Source organism: Mesoplodon mirus (genome assembly GCF_964341445.2).
Source record: "Mesoplodon mirus genome assembly, contig: HAP1_SCAFFOLD_1328, whole genome shotgun sequence".
Lineage (NCBI taxonomy): Eukaryota > Metazoa > Chordata > Mammalia > Artiodactyla > Ziphiidae > Mesoplodon > Mesoplodon mirus.
Window position 1 is genome coordinate 49,732 of NW_028294775.1, and position 14,709 is coordinate 64,440.

Consider the following 14,709-nt stretch of genomic DNA (forward strand, 5'->3'; position numbering starts at 1 on the left):
GGTCTTTTCCTTCTCTTGTGTATCCTGCCTGGAACAGTTCCTTTAGCATTTGTTGTAAAGCTGGTTTGGTGGTGCTGAATATCTCTCAGCTTTTGTTTGTCTGTAAAGGTTTTGTTTGTTTTTTTTTTAGCCATACGCGGGCCTCTCACTGCTGTGGCCTTTCCCATTGCAGAGCACAGGCTCCAGACACGCAGGCTCAGCGGCCAGGGCTCACGGGCCCAGCCGCTCCGCGGCATGTAGGATCTTCCCGGACCGGGGCACAAACCCATGTCCTCTGCATCGGCAGGCGGACTCTCAACCACCGCGCCACCAGGGAAGCCCTGTAAAGGTTTTAATTTCTCCATCAAATCTGAATGTGATCCTTGCTGGGTAAAGTAATTTTGGTTGTAGGTTTTGCTCCTTCATCACTTTAAATATGTCCTGCCAGTCCCTTCTGGCTTGCAGAGTTTCTGCTGAAAGATCAGCTGTTAACCTTATGGGGATTCTCTTGTGTGTTATTTGTTGTTTTTCCCTTGCTGCTTTCATATTTGCTCTTTGTATTTAATTTTTGACAGTTTGATTAATATGTCTTGGCCTGTTTCTCCTTGGATTTATCCTGTATGGGACTCTCTGTGTTTCCTGGACTTGATTAACTATTTCCTTTCCCATATTAGGGAAGTTTTCAGCTATAATCTCTTCAAATATTTTCTCAGTCCCTTTCTTTTTCTCTTCTTCTTCTGGGACCCCTATAATTCGAATGTTGGTGCGTTTAATGTTGTCCCAGAGATCTCTGAGACTGTCCTCAGTTGTTTTAATTCTTTTCTCTTTATTCTGCTCTGCAGTGGTTATTTCCACTATTTTATCTTACAGGTCACTTATCCGTTCTTCTGCCTCAGTTATTCTGCTATTGATCCCTTCTAGAGTTTTTTTTTTTTTTTTTTTTTTTTTTTTTTTTTTTTTTTGCGGTACGCAGGCCTCTCACTGCTGTGGCCTCTCCCGTTGCAGAGCACAGGGTCCGGACACGCAGGCCCAGCGGCCACAGCTCACGGGGCCAGCCGCTCCGCGGCATGCGGGATCCTCCCGGACTGGGGCACGAACCCATGTCCCCTGCATCGGCAGGCGGACTCTCAACCACTGCGCCACCAGGGAAGCCCTAGAGTATTTTTAATTTCATTTATTGTGTTGTTCATTGTTGCTTGTTTCCTCTTTAGTTCTTCTAGGTCCTTGTTAAATCTTTCTTGCATTTTCTCTATTCTATTTGTAAGATTTTGGATCATCTTCACTGTCATTATTCTGAATTCTTTTTCAGGTAGACTGCCTATTTCCTCTTCATTTGTTAGGTCTGGTGAGATTTTATCTTGCTCCTTCATCTGCTGTATGTTTTTCTGTCTTCTCATTTTGCTTATCTTCCTGTGTTTGGGGTCTCCTTTTTGCAGGCTGCAGGTTCATAGTTCCTGTTGTTTTTGGTGTCTGTCCCCTGTGGTTAAAGTTGGTTCAGTGGGTTGTGTATGCTTCCTGGTGGAGGGGACTAGTGCCTGTGTTCTGGTGCATGAGGCTGGATTTTGTCTTTGTGGTGGGCAGGTCCACGTCTGGTGGTGTGTTTTGGGGTGTCTGTGGCCTTATTATGATTTAAGGCAGCCACTCTGCTAATGTGTGGGCTTATGTTCCTGTCTTGCTAGTTGTTTGGCATAGGGTGTCCAGCACTGTAGCTTGCTGGTCGTTGAGTGAAGCTGGGTGTTGATGTTGAGATGGAGATCTCTGGGAGATTTTCGCCATTTGATATTACGTGGAGCTGGGAGGTCTCTTGTGGACCAGTGTCCTGAAGTTGGGTCTCCCACCTCAGAGGCACAGCACTCTCTCCTGGCTGCAGCACCAAAAGCCTTTCATCCACACGGCTCAGAATAAAAGGGAGAAAAAATAGAAAGAAAGAATGAATGAAAAGGGATAAAATAAAATAAAGTAAGATAAAATGGAATAAAGTTATAAAAATAAAAATAATTATTAAGAAAAATAATTCTTTTTAAGTAAAAAAAAAAAAAAAAAAAAAAAACAACGGACAGAACCCTAGGACAAATGGTGAAACCAAAGCTATACAGACAAAATCTCACACAGAAGCTATATATACACATACACACTCACAAAAAGAGGAAAAGGGGAAAAAACTAATAAATCTTGCTCTCAAAGTCCACCTCCTCAATTTGGGATGATTCATTGTTTATTCAGGTATTCCACAGATGCAGGGTACATCAAGTTAATTGTGGAGATTTAATCCGATGCTCCTGAGGTTGCTGGGAGAAATTTCTTTTTCTCTTCTTTGTTCGCATCGCTCCTGGGGCTCAGCTTTGGATTTGGCCCCACATCTTAGTGTAGGTCTCCGGAGCGCGTGTGTTCTTCGCTCAGGCAGGATGGCGTTAAAGGAGCCGCTTATTCCGGGGCTCTTGCTCCCTCAGGCCGGGGGGAGGGAGGGGCATGGAGTGTGGGGCGAGCCTGTGGCGGCAGAGGCCAGCATGACGTTGCACCAGCCTGAGGCGCGCCGTGTGTTCTCCCGGGGAGGTTGTCCCTGGATCACGGGACCCTGGCAGTGGCCGGCTGCACAGGCTCCTGGGAGGGGAGGTGTGGATAGTGACCTGTGCTTGCACACAGGCTTATTGGTGGCTGCAGCAGCAGCCTTAGCGTCTCATGCCCATCTCTGGGGTCTGCACTGTTAGCCGCGGCTTGCGCCCATCTCTGGAGCTCCTTTATGCAGCGCTCTTAATCCCCTCTCCTTGCGCACCAGGAAACCAATTGGCAAGAAAAAGTCTCTTGTCTCTTTGGCAGCTCCAGACCTTTTCCCGAACTCCCTCCCGGCTAGCCGTGGTGCACTAACCCCTTCAGGCTGTGTTCATAGAGCCAGTCCTCTCCCTGCAACTGAAGCCCAAGCCTCAGCTCCCAGCCCCCGCCCGCCCCGGCGGGTGAGCACACAAGCCTCTTGGGCTGGTGAGTGCCGGTTGGCACCGATCCTCTGTGCGGGAATCTCTCCACTTTGCCCTCCGCACCCCTGTTGCTGTGCTCTCCTCTGTGCCTCCGAAGCTTCTCCCGCCCTCCGCCCGCCGCAGTCTCCGCCCACGAAGGGGCTTCCTAGTGTGTGGAAACCTTTCCTCCTTCACAGCTCCCTCCCACTGGTCCAGCTCCCGTCCCTATTTTTTGTGTCTGTTTATTGTTTTTTCTTTTGCCCTACCCAGGTACGTGGGGGGAGTTTCTTGCCTTTTGGGAGGTCTGAGGTCTTCTGCCAGCATTCAGTAGGTGTTCTGTAGGAGCTCTTCCACGTGTAGATGCATTTCTGATGTATCTGTGGGGAGGAAGGTGATCTCCGCGTCTTACTCTTCCGCCATCTTCCCCCTCTCTCCTGTGATCCTTTTAATGTGTTGTTGGATTCTGTTTGCTAGTATTTTGTTGAGGATTTTTGCATCTATATTCATCAGTGATACTGGTCTGTATTTTCTCTTTTTGTAGTATCTCTGTCTGGTTTTGATATCAGGGTGATGGGTGGCCTTGTAGAATGAGTTTGGGAGTGTTCCTTCCTCTGCAATTTTTTGGAAGAGTTTGGGAAGGATGGGTGGTAGCTCTTCTCTAAATGTTTGCTAGAATTCACCTGTGAAGCCATCTGGTCCTGGACTTTTGTTTGTTGGTAGTTTTAAAATCACTGTTTCAATTTCATTACTTGTCTGTTCATATTTTCTGCTTCTTCCTGGTTCAGTCTTGGAAGATTGTACCTTTCTAAGAATTTGTCCATTTCTTCTAGGTTGTCCATTTTAGTAGCATGTGGTTGTTTGTTGTAGTCTCCTATATTTTGTATTTCTGTGGTGTCCATTGTAAGTTCTCCTTTTTCATTTCTGATTTTATTGATTTGAGCCCTCTCCCTTTTTTTCTCAAAGAGTCTGGCTAAAGGTTTATCGGTTTTGTTTATCTTTGAAGGAACCAGCTTTTTGTTTCATTGATCTTTTCTATTGTTTTCTTCTCTATTTCATTTATTTCTGGTCTCTTTTGCTTCTTGGGCTTTTGGCTAAGATCAAGTGTATTTTTGCTCTGATCTTTATCATTGCTTTTTTTCCAACTTTGGGTTTTGTTTCATCTTTCTCTAGTTGCTTTGGGTGTAAGTTTAGGTTGTTTATTTGAGATTTTTTTTTGTTTCCTGAGGTAACATTGTATTGCTATAACTTCCCTCTTAGAACTGTTGGCTGCATCCCATACGTTTTGGATCATCATGCTTTCATTTTCGTTTGTCTCTAGGTATTTTTTGATTTCCTCTTTGATTTCTTCAGTGATCCAGGAAGGACTCTGTGCTTCCTGGATTTGATTAGTCGATTAGTAACATATTGTTTAGCCTCCGCGTGTTTGTGTTTTTTACAGGTTTTTTTTTTTTCCTGTAATTGACTGCTAATCTCATAGTGTTGTGGTCAGAAAAGATGCTTGATATGATTTCGATTTTCTTAAATTTACCAAGGCTTGATTTGTGACCCAAGATGTGATCTCTCCTGGAGAATGCACCGTGTGCACTTGAGAAGAAATTGTATTCTGTTGCTTTTGGATGCAATGTTCTATAAGTATCAGTTAAGTCCATGTGGTCTAATGTGTCATTTAAGGCCTGTGTTTCCTTATTGATTTTCTGTCTGGACGATCTGTCCAATGATGAAAGTGGGGTGTTAAAGTCTCCCACTATTATTGTGTTACTGTCAATTTCTCCTTTTCTGGCTGTTAGTATTTGCCTTATATATTGAGGTGCTCCTATGTTGTATGCATATATATTTACAATGGTTATATCTTCTTCTTGGATTGATCCCTTGATCATTATGTAGTGACCTTCCTTGTCTCTTGTAACAGTCTTTATTTTAAAGTCTATTTTGTCTGATATGAGTATTGCTACTCCAGCTTTCTTTTGATTTCCACTTGCATGGAATACCTTTTTCCATCCCCTCACTTTGTTTGTATGTGTTCCTAGATCTGAAGTGTGTCTCTTGTAGACAGCATAAATATGGGTATTGTTTTTGTGTCCATTCAGCCAGTCTGTGTCTTTTGGTTGGAGCATTTAATCCATTTACAGTTAAGGTAGTTATCAATATGTATGTTCTTATTGCCATTTTGTTCATTGTTTTGGGTTTGTTTTTGAAGGTCTTTTTTCTTCCCTTCCTCTTTTGTTCTCTTATGATTTGATGTCTATCTTTAGTGTTGTATTTGGATTGCTTTTTCTTTTTTGTGTGTGTTTCTATTGTAGATTTTTGGTTTGTGTTTCCCATGAGGTTTTGTTATAGCAGTCTATATGTATGCCAGTTTGTTTGAAATTGCTGGTCTCTTAATTTCCAATGCATTTCCAGTATCCTGCATCTGTATGCTTCTCACGATTGCTGGCTTTGATATTATATTTGTGTGTAGATGTTTACTTTACGTTTGCCTTTACTGGTGAGCTTTCCCATTCATGATTTTCTTGATTCTATTGTAGTTGTGGCCATTTCTTTTCCACTTAGAGAAGTTTCTTTAGGATTCATTTTAAAGCTGGTTTGGTGGTGCTGAACTCTCTTAGCTTTTGGTTATCTGTAGAGCTTTTGATTTCTCCATCAAATATGAATGAGAGCCTTGCTGGATAGAGTATTCTTGGTTGTAGATTCTTCCCTTTCATCAGTTTAAATATATAGTGCCACTCCCTTCAGGCTTGCAGAATTTCTACGGAAGAATCAGCTGAAAACCTTCTGGGGATTCCCTTGTGTGTTACTTCTTTTCCCTTGTGGCTTTTAATATTCTTTCTTTGTCTTTCATTTTTGTCGATTTGATTAATATGTGTCTCACCATGTTCCTCACTGGGTTTATTTTGTATGGGACTCTGTGCTTCCTGGATTTGAGTGTTTCCTTTCTCATGTTAGGGAAGTTCTCAGCTATTATCTCTTCAAGTATTTTCTCACGTCCTTCCTCTCTTTTCCTTCTGGGGCTCCTGTAATGCAACTGTTTGTGTGTTTAATAGTGTTCCAGAGGTCTCTGAGACTGACCTTATTTCTTTTCATTTTTTTTTCTTTATTCTGCTCCACAGCTGTGATTTCCACCACTCTGTCTTTCAGTCAGTTATTCATTCTTCTGCCTCAGTTATTCTGCTATTGATTCCTCTAGTGTATTTTTCATTCCAGTTATTGTATTGTTCATCTCTGTTTGTTTGTTCTTTAAATCTTCTAGCTTTCTGTTAATCATCTCTTGTATCGTCTCAATCCTTGCCTCCATTCTTTTTCCAAGATCTTGGATCATCCTTACTATCATTACTCTTAACTTCTCTTTCAGGTAGGTTGCCTATCTCCACTTCATTTAGTTGTTCTTGTGGGTTTTTGTCCTTTTCCTTCGTCTGGAACATATTTATCTACCATCTCATTTTGTCTAACTTTCTGTGTTTGTGGTTTCCTTTCTGCTGGCTGCAGGATCATAGCTCCTCTTACTTCTGGTGTCTGCCCCTTGGTGGGTGAAGTTGGTCCTGGTGTTTGTGCAGGCTTCCTGGTGGGAGGGACTGGTGCCTGCCCAGTGGTGGGTTCAGCTGGGCCTTGTCCCTGTAGTCAGCAGGGCCATGTCAAGTGGTGTGGTTAGAGGTGGCTGTGAGCTCCGTACACCTTTAGGCAGCCTGTCTGCTGATGGGTGGGGCTGTTCCTATCCTGCTGTTCGTTTGGCCTGAGGCATTCCAGCACTGGAGCCTGCAGGCTGTTTGGTAGGGCCAGGTCTTGATGCCAAAATAGTGACCTCCAGGAGAGGTAATGCTGATCAATATTCTCTGGGGCCTCTGCCACCAGTGTCCTTGCTCCCTCCTCAGTCAGCCACAGCCTACCTCTGCCTCCCCAGGACACCCTCCAAGACTCATAAGTAGGTCCAGCCTTGGCTTCTATGGAGTTACTGCTTTGGGCTGGGTCCCAGTGTACATGAAATCTTGTGTGCGCCCTCTAAGAGTGGAGTCCCTGTTTGCCCCAGTCCTGTGGAGTTCCTGCACTCAAGCCCCACTGGCCTTCAAAGCCAAATGCTCTGGGGGTTCCTCCTCCTGATATCAGACCCTCAGGCTGGGGAACCTGACATGGGGCTCAGGACTCTCACTCCTGTGGGAGAGCCTCTATGATATAATGATTTTCCAATTTGTGGGTCGCCCACCTGGTGGGTATGCGATTTGATTATGCCGTGAAAGCCTCCGTCCTACCATCTTGTTGTGGCTCCTTCTTTGTCTTTGAATCTAAAATATCTTTTTTTTCGGTAGGTCCCTGTTTTTCTTTGTTGAAGGCTCTTCAGCAGTTAGTTGTGATTTTGGTGTTTTCATGAGAGGAGGAGGTAGGCTCAAGTCCTTCTACTCCACCATGTTTTCCAGAAGAGAGGGGCTTTCTTCAGTTTGGATGCTTGCTGTCTCTTTCTTCAGCATGTGCTGGCTGTTATCCCCTTGATATGGGGTGTGCAGGTGCAGTGGCCCTTGTGCACTCCCGGGATGGCAGGGACAGTGCTTGGTGCCTTTTCGCAGGTCTCATAGTAGTAGCTGCTGTCCGTGTATTCCTGGGAGACTGGGGGCAGCGCTTGGCACCCGCTTGCGTGTCTCATAGCAGCGACTCACGCCCACGCCTGGAACTCTGGTAGGCGGTGTCCTGTTGCCTGGGAGTGCTCACAGGGAAAGAAGCTCTTTTGGTGGTCCAACTCCTCTCCTCATGCCCCCTCCCCATAATGGCACCTTGCCTCTCTGGCAGGCCCAGGCTTCTTCCAAGTACCCCCTCAGTGGCCACACTCCAGCCTCTCTAGGCAGTCTCCATGCAGCCATCCCCGGTCCTCTCCCTGGATCTGACCTCTGAAGCCTGAGCTTTAGCTTCACCCAGCCCCCACCGGCACTGAAAGATGAGAGTCTCAGGCTGGGGAACGCAGGGTGGCGGTGCCGATCTCCTCTGCAGGTTACTCTCCGTTTTGCCTTCCGCAGACCAGTTGCTGCACTCTCCTCCGAGGCTCTGAAGCTCCCCCTCCGTCCAGGCTCATCTCCCTGCCAGTGAGGAGACTTCCCAAGGTGCGGAAATCTTTCCTCCTTCACAGCTCCCTCCCTGGGGCGCAAGCCCCATCCCGATTTCTTTCTTTTCCTTTTTCCTTTTGCCCTAGCCAGTTACATGGAGGTTTTCTTGCCCTTTCAAAAGTCTGAGGCCTTCTGCCGGTGTTCAGTAGGTGTTCTGTGTGCATCGTTCCACTTGTAGTTGTATTTTTAATGTTTTTGTGGGAGCAGGTGAGCTCCCCATCCTGTTCCTCCGCCATCTTGATCCCATCCCTTCTATCTGGTGCGTTTTAACCTCTTTCCTGTAGGTAAGGACTGCAGTCGGGGAAGCGGAGCTGTTGTCGGAGGTGGATCAGTACCTCTTAGCAGGATGATAAAGTGCTCGCCAGGAGCATGGCAGTGTCATGCAGTTAATTTATGTGCCTTAAATCCATCAAAACCCGGGATGATGCTTAGGTCATCCAAATAGTCCTGAGATACGTACAGCTTGAGAGTGTCTGATTTTTGGGGGCCCCCAAAGGCAGGGGGCCATGGAGGCAGGCTTCCAAGAGTCTGGGCAGACCTGACTCTGCACACACACTTCTGGTGCTCACCCTTCCTGCCACTGGGAACCTTTTGTCTTATACTCTCTTTGGATCCCCCAGCCCCTGCATAGGGCTGGGTGTGTAACTGGTACTGAACACTGGAAATCACCTCATGAAACCCATTCTTGGTGTCTAGGGTGGCCTCCCCTGGAGGTGAAAAGGGTGGCAGGACTTGCATAGCTAAGACCTCTTACTAAGGCCAGCAGTCCTGACCCCTGACTCAGGAACCGACGTCCCAGTGATCCTTTTACTAGTTGGGACTGCTGGTGGCAAGTGACAGAAAGGAAGAGGGTGGACTGGCTCAGGTCAGCAGGCTTGAGGGCCCCACTCACCTCCTCTGTGCAGCTCCCACCTCGGGCAGCACTTGGGCTCCCAGCCTCGGTTCAATCTATCAGCAGCCCCAGGAACAGAGCCGGCCTCACCCCCTGCAGCTGAGTAAACATCGTAGACTAGAGTCTCCTGGGCGCATCCTGGGTGTGGGGCCCGTCAGAGTCTCCTGGGCCCATCTTGGGCGTGGGCCCGTCACAGTGGCTGGGAGGATGCTGGAGCCCAGGGATGCACCACTTTGGCCAGCCCATTGCCCCGCCTTGGATCCCGTGTCTAAACAGCCTGGAGTGGAGGAGGGTGGTTCCTGAGAACAGCTGGATGTTGGGGCAAGCAGGAGGGGGGCCGTGCTGGCTTGCGTGTCCACCATGCCCGCCCATCCTCACACCTACCTCGGCAGCATCCACAGCCGTCTCAGTCTGCATCTTCTCTGGGCCTGGAGGGCAGCTGGGCGAGCACCGCAGTGGATGTTAGTGAGGTGAGCTTTATGCACCATATGCGTCTCAGCTTCGTCATTTAGTCCAGTCAAGGAGTCACTTTGTGCCGGGTCCCATCAGCACCACACACGGTCCCCGCCTTCAGGGGCCAGAGATGCAGGAGGCAGATAAGCGCACGATGCTAAGTTGTGACGGGTGCTGCGAAGGCAGAAGTAGGGGAGGTGTGGGAAGGGGTGACCTCAACAAGGTGGCCGCTCTCAGGAGGCGCGAGAGTGAGCCACTCAGGAAAAATGGGGTGGGCAGGGGCGCGTTCCAGGCAGAAGAACAGCACGTGCGAAGGTCCTGAGGCCAGTGACAAGTGCGGCGCAGCCTGAGGGGCAGCTCTTTGGGATGTGGCAGGATGTGAGGACACAGGGGTAGCCAGTGGAGACCTGGAGGCCACAGTAGGGACCTGGGATTTTACTGAGGGTGCGGGGACGGCCCTGGAGAGTTTTGAGCTGGGTGTGGTGTGATCCAGGTGATGCTGTTTAAAAGGTAACTCTGGTCTCTGGATGAATTCAGACCCTGGAGGGCACGAGCAGAAGCAGAGGCTGGCGAGGGGCGTTTCTGTTAGTCCAGGGGAGAGACGGGTTGGGGGGAGGGTCAGGCCCAGGGCTCGTGTAGGAGGCGCGGCCACAGGACATGTGGTGGCCTGGTTGTTGGGATGATGGGATGTGAGCACCAAGGAGCGTGTTGGTGGCATTTCCCAGATCGGGGGAGGAGCAGGTTTGGGGGAAATGCTGGACATGTTAGGGCTGAGGTAACGCTTCGGCTTCCAGATATTTTCTGGTGGAGGTGAGTCGCCTGAGGTGGGGCACACAGCATCCAGGGCCCCCGGCTTTCAGGCCTGTCCTCCCACCCCGCTGGCCTGGAGCTGAAGGGCAGCCCTGGGCACCCGTGGGCCTGGGTGGAGACTCGATTCGCAGTCTCTGCAGCCCCCTCCCTGCGTCTGGGCCTCAGCCTCCGTGTCTGTAACCTGGGGCCAGTGAGACTCTCCACCCCCCCCACCCCCCCCCAGAATCCTGGTGCTTCGGGGCTGGCCCTGGAAGACTGGCTCAGGTCCGGGCGCCTCCTGGGAGGAGGCGGGACAGACAGGGGAGGCGGCCCTCCTGGCAGGTGCTGCTGCTCTCGGCTCTGCTCAGAGGATCCTGGGCCGGCAGCCGTCTGGGGGTGGGAACCCGCTTGGGTGTGTCCGTGCGGTGCGGGCTCTCGGCTGGGGTGGGAGTTGGCGTCAGCGGGCAGGCATCCTGGTGCTGAGCGAGACAGAGTCAGCCCAGGGGCCCCGGGCTGCCCACTCAGCGTTGCCCTTGGAGAGGTCACCACTTGACCTCATTCTCAGGGCAAACGTGGCTGCTCTGTTGGGGTTTGCCCTGCTTTTTGGCACCTTCTCAGCCTTTGAGTCCTGCTTCGTCCTGCCCTTAACGCCCTCCAAAGGGAGTCTCCACCTGGATCCCTCCCAGGGCGGCCCTGTTAACAGCCCCCCAGAGTGGAGGGGGGCCCAGCCCATTCCCACAGCCTCAGTGCCAGCTGCCTCAGCATGGACCTGGGCCCAGGAGGGAGGGAAGCGTGCCACACGGGGCCAGAAAACCCAAGAGGGCCTTCGCCTGACGGGCTGAGAGTGTGTGTCCACATGTGACTGTGGGAGGAAAGCAGGGCCGTCCATTCTCTGGCTAGCCCCAGGGCCAGGCCCTGTGGGCAGCCTCTGAGCCCACCGCCCCCCAGGAGCAGCTACTAGTGACGTCCTGTTTGCACGGCAGAGAGCTGGCCTTCCAACCCGGGGCTGTCTGTAAAGTGAGTCCAGGAGGAGCTGGGCACCACGCATGGGTGTCCAAGCCCCAGCATTCAAGGCTACATTCACGTGGAGCTCAGAAGTGGCCTGGTTTTCTGGCTGGGGTGGGGCACAGGGCGAGGGCAGTGAGGTGCTCAGGGGCCCAGAGCAGGCGGGGCCTGTGGAACAGCAGGAACCGAGGTCAAGCCTCAGCATCAGGGCCCTGGATTGGAGTCCCCGGAGCCAGTCCCCCAAGTGGCACACAGATCAAAGGCCACATCCCTCCAACAGCCCAAACACACGGGAGCCAGATGGACAGTCACCAGGTGGATGGCCGCATTTGGGAAAGTGCCCGGTGATCAAGGAGGCAGAAGCCGGAATGAGGATTTAGCAGTCACGTGAGATTTGGGGAGCCGTGCTGCAAGGCTGGAATTCAGGTTAGGCAATTCAGACCTGGGGGGGCAGGGGGGCTTCCCAGGAAGCCTCTGCGGCCAGGTCAGTGCAGTCTCTCATCTCTGTAGTGCCTGGCCACAGGGCCAGGCTCGGGGGTCAAGCTGTGTAAATAAGTGCCAACCAAGTGCAGGACTCTCAGAGGCCTGAGTAGAGCAGGGACTTTGTCTTACAATAGAGAAAACTAAGTTGCAGAGGAGGGGAGAGGTGCCCTAGGGCAGGTGGTAGAGTGGGGACCACCGTGTACAGCCTGGACGTCGGGTCCAGCACTCTCCCGCCCCTGTGGGCTGCACACGGACACACACACCCATCAGGCGAACCTCTAACCTGGAGCTCAGTGCTCCGCGGTGGCAGGTTTGCACTGCAGGGACCCTGACGGGTCATCGGCCCGCAGTCTGCCTGGAGCTTGGGGGCCAGAGCAGCAAGGCCAGGCCCAGCCCCTGTGTCTTCCCTGCCCCAGCCCGGGAGCAGGGGCCTTGCCCGGGCAGCTCTGATCACGTCACTCGGTGGCTTCCCTCTCTCTTTGCCAGGAGAGGAGTGAGCAAGGGAGAGAGCAGTGCACTTGGACAATAATTTACAATCCAGTGAAGCATGAGATCGCAGCCTTTCTTTAGCAGATTATTACTTAAGTACAAAATTGACTTGGAGCGGGGAGTGGGGGGAGTTTACACTTCTGAAAATATAAATGAAAAAGAAGGGGTTTTTCTGGCCTCCTTACCAGTGGGAAGGAGGAAGCCCAGGCTTTTGGGGTCAGGACGCTGAATGCAGTTTGCTTTTTGGCCACTTCCTCTTGAGGCCTAGGATCTTTGCCTGCCGTCTGGCTGAGCCTCATTCCCATAGTACCACAGTGGGGTCTTGGGTCATGCCATCGGCCAGACTTTAATCCAAGTGCTCTGGAATCCCCACGTTCCAGCGGGCGACGAGCCTGTGTCTGTCTGCTCTGGGGACCCACACTCTGAGCCCCAGGTCCCGGGCCCGGCAGAGGACGCCAGACGAGGGGGCAGGTGGAGCGTTCACTGTGGCCCGGGAGCCTGGGGTCGCCTGTCGGGACCAGGGAGGCTCCGATGGCTACAGGTTTTCCTGCTGCTTTGGTTGAGGCAAATCTGGCTTGCTTTGGCGTCCCGCTGTCACCCAGGACTTTGTCTTGGCTTCCCCTTGGGACCTCGGAATCGAGCAGGTGTCCAGAGGGTAAGCCACAGGCTAGCTGGCGTCATCTCCACACCTTGCTTATCGCAGCTGGGTCCGGAGGCCTCTGGAGAGCCCTGGATTTGCAGAATGTGTCTATGCTGAGCGCTTGGGCTGTGACAGCAGTTCTTGGGGAACTTTCCAAGGGCGAGGGGTGTGAGGGGCGTGGCCAGGGCTGCTTGGAGCCCAGCTCAGGACAGGGCGCGCTGGGAGCAGAGGGGGGCGTAAGGCTCTGCATGGGGTCTGTGGCTCTTTGGGAATGGCTTTCAAAAGTCTCCCTGCAGGAATCCCTGTCTCCTTGGGCCAATGGGGGGTAGAGATTGGGCTGGAACCAGACAGCCCACGACGGAATTCTGGCTGTGGCGCGTGAGGCAGCCACTTTGCGTCTCTGAGCCTTGGCTTCCCCGGCTGCAGAATGGGGCCACACGGTAGCAGCCCCGGACGGTGGAATGCGTCCAGAGCACACGCTCCTTAGCGCTGCCCTGCTGTCTTCTTAACCAGGCTGGGGACACTATTGCACGTTCTAGCAACCACGGGAGGCAGCTGCAGCTCGAGGTCACCCAAGGAGGCTCGTATCCAGAGCTGGTGCAAAAGCGGTTGGTCTGAACCCCAGCCTCTACCATCTGACTCGTCCTTGGCTGGCAGATTGAGGGGTGGGGCTTGGGCTGGGTTTGGAAGAGCCGAGCAGAGAGCAGGGGTGGAGGGGGCGGGCCGGCCATGCTTGGGGGCTGAGCGGGGTGCTGCGGGGGCGCCAGGCCCTGGCCCCGCTCACCTGTGGCGTTGTCCCCCGCCCCGGCAGGTTGGCTCAGCATGTCGGTCAGCGTCCATGAGACCCACAAGTCGCGGAGCAGCACGGGCTCCATGAACATCACGCTGTTCCACAAGGCCTCGCACCCCGACTGCGTGCTGGCGCACCTCAACACGCTGCGCAAGCACCGCATGTTCACGGACGTCACGCTCTGGGCTGGCGACTGCGCCTTCCCCTGCCACCGCGCCGTGCTGGCCGCCTCTGGCTGCTACTTCGAGGCCATGTTCAGCCACGGCCTGTGGGAGAGCCGCGACGACACGGTCAACTTCCAGGACAACCTGCACCCCGAGGTGCTGGAGCTGCTGCTGGACTTCGCCTACTCGTCCCACATCGTCATCAATGAGGAGAATGCAGAGTCGCTGCTCGAGGCGGGCGACATGCTGCAGTTCCGCGACGTGCACGACGCGGCCGCCGAGTTCCTGGAGAAGAACCTGTTCCCGTCCAACTGCCTGGGCATGATGCTGCTGTCGGACGCCCACCAGTGCCGCCGGCTCTACGAGTTCTCGTGGCGCATGTGCCTGGTGCACTTTGAGGCCGTGCGGCAGAGCGAGGACTTCAACAGCCTGTCCAAGGACACCCTGCTGGACCTCATCTCGAGTGACGAGCTGGAGGCGGAGGACGAGCGCGTGGTCTTCGAGGCCATCCTGCAGTGGGTCAGGCACAACCTGGAGCGACGCAAGGCCCACCTGCCCGAGCTGCTGCGCGGCGTGCAGCTGGCCCTGCTGCCGTCCGACTGCCTGAAGGAGGCCGTGTCTGGCGAGGACCTGCTCGTGGCCGACGAGCACACGCGGCTCATCGTGGACGAGGCGCTGCGCTGCAAGGCCCTTATCCTACAGAACGACGGCGTGGTCACCAGCCCCTGTGCCCGGCCGCGCAGGGTCCAGATACCGTTTCCCAGGGAGTAAGTCTCACCAAGGCGCCTGGAGGGAAGCGCAGCCCAAACTTCAGTGGGACTATTTACAGCTGTATGAGTGATCACTGTAAGGTCGGATCTTAACAGACGGCACTGCGAAACAGAGGAAACCTTCAAGTGAGCTTTATTAGGGGGCGCTGCCGGGCAAGGTTCACTGGTCTGAGAGAAAGGGGCCAGAGAAGTCGCACCTGGGCGAGGGTTGGGCAAGATT

General features: G+C 52.5%; 1 protein-coding gene across 1 annotated transcript; it reads left to right on the forward strand.

The window, feature by feature from the left end:
• Positions 1-12,656: 12,656 nt before the first annotated feature.
• LOC309797979 (kelch-like protein 25) lies at positions 12,657-14,490 on the forward strand (the record flags this gene model as incomplete). The annotated part of the gene is made up of 2 exons (XM_082646340.1): positions 12,657-12,780; positions 13,577-14,490. 2 exons carry the CDS (start codon positions 12,657-12,659, stop codon positions 14,488-14,490), a joined length of 1,038 nt encoding a protein of 345 aa, XP_082502466.1.
• Between the last annotated feature and the right edge of the window lie 219 nt (positions 14,491-14,709).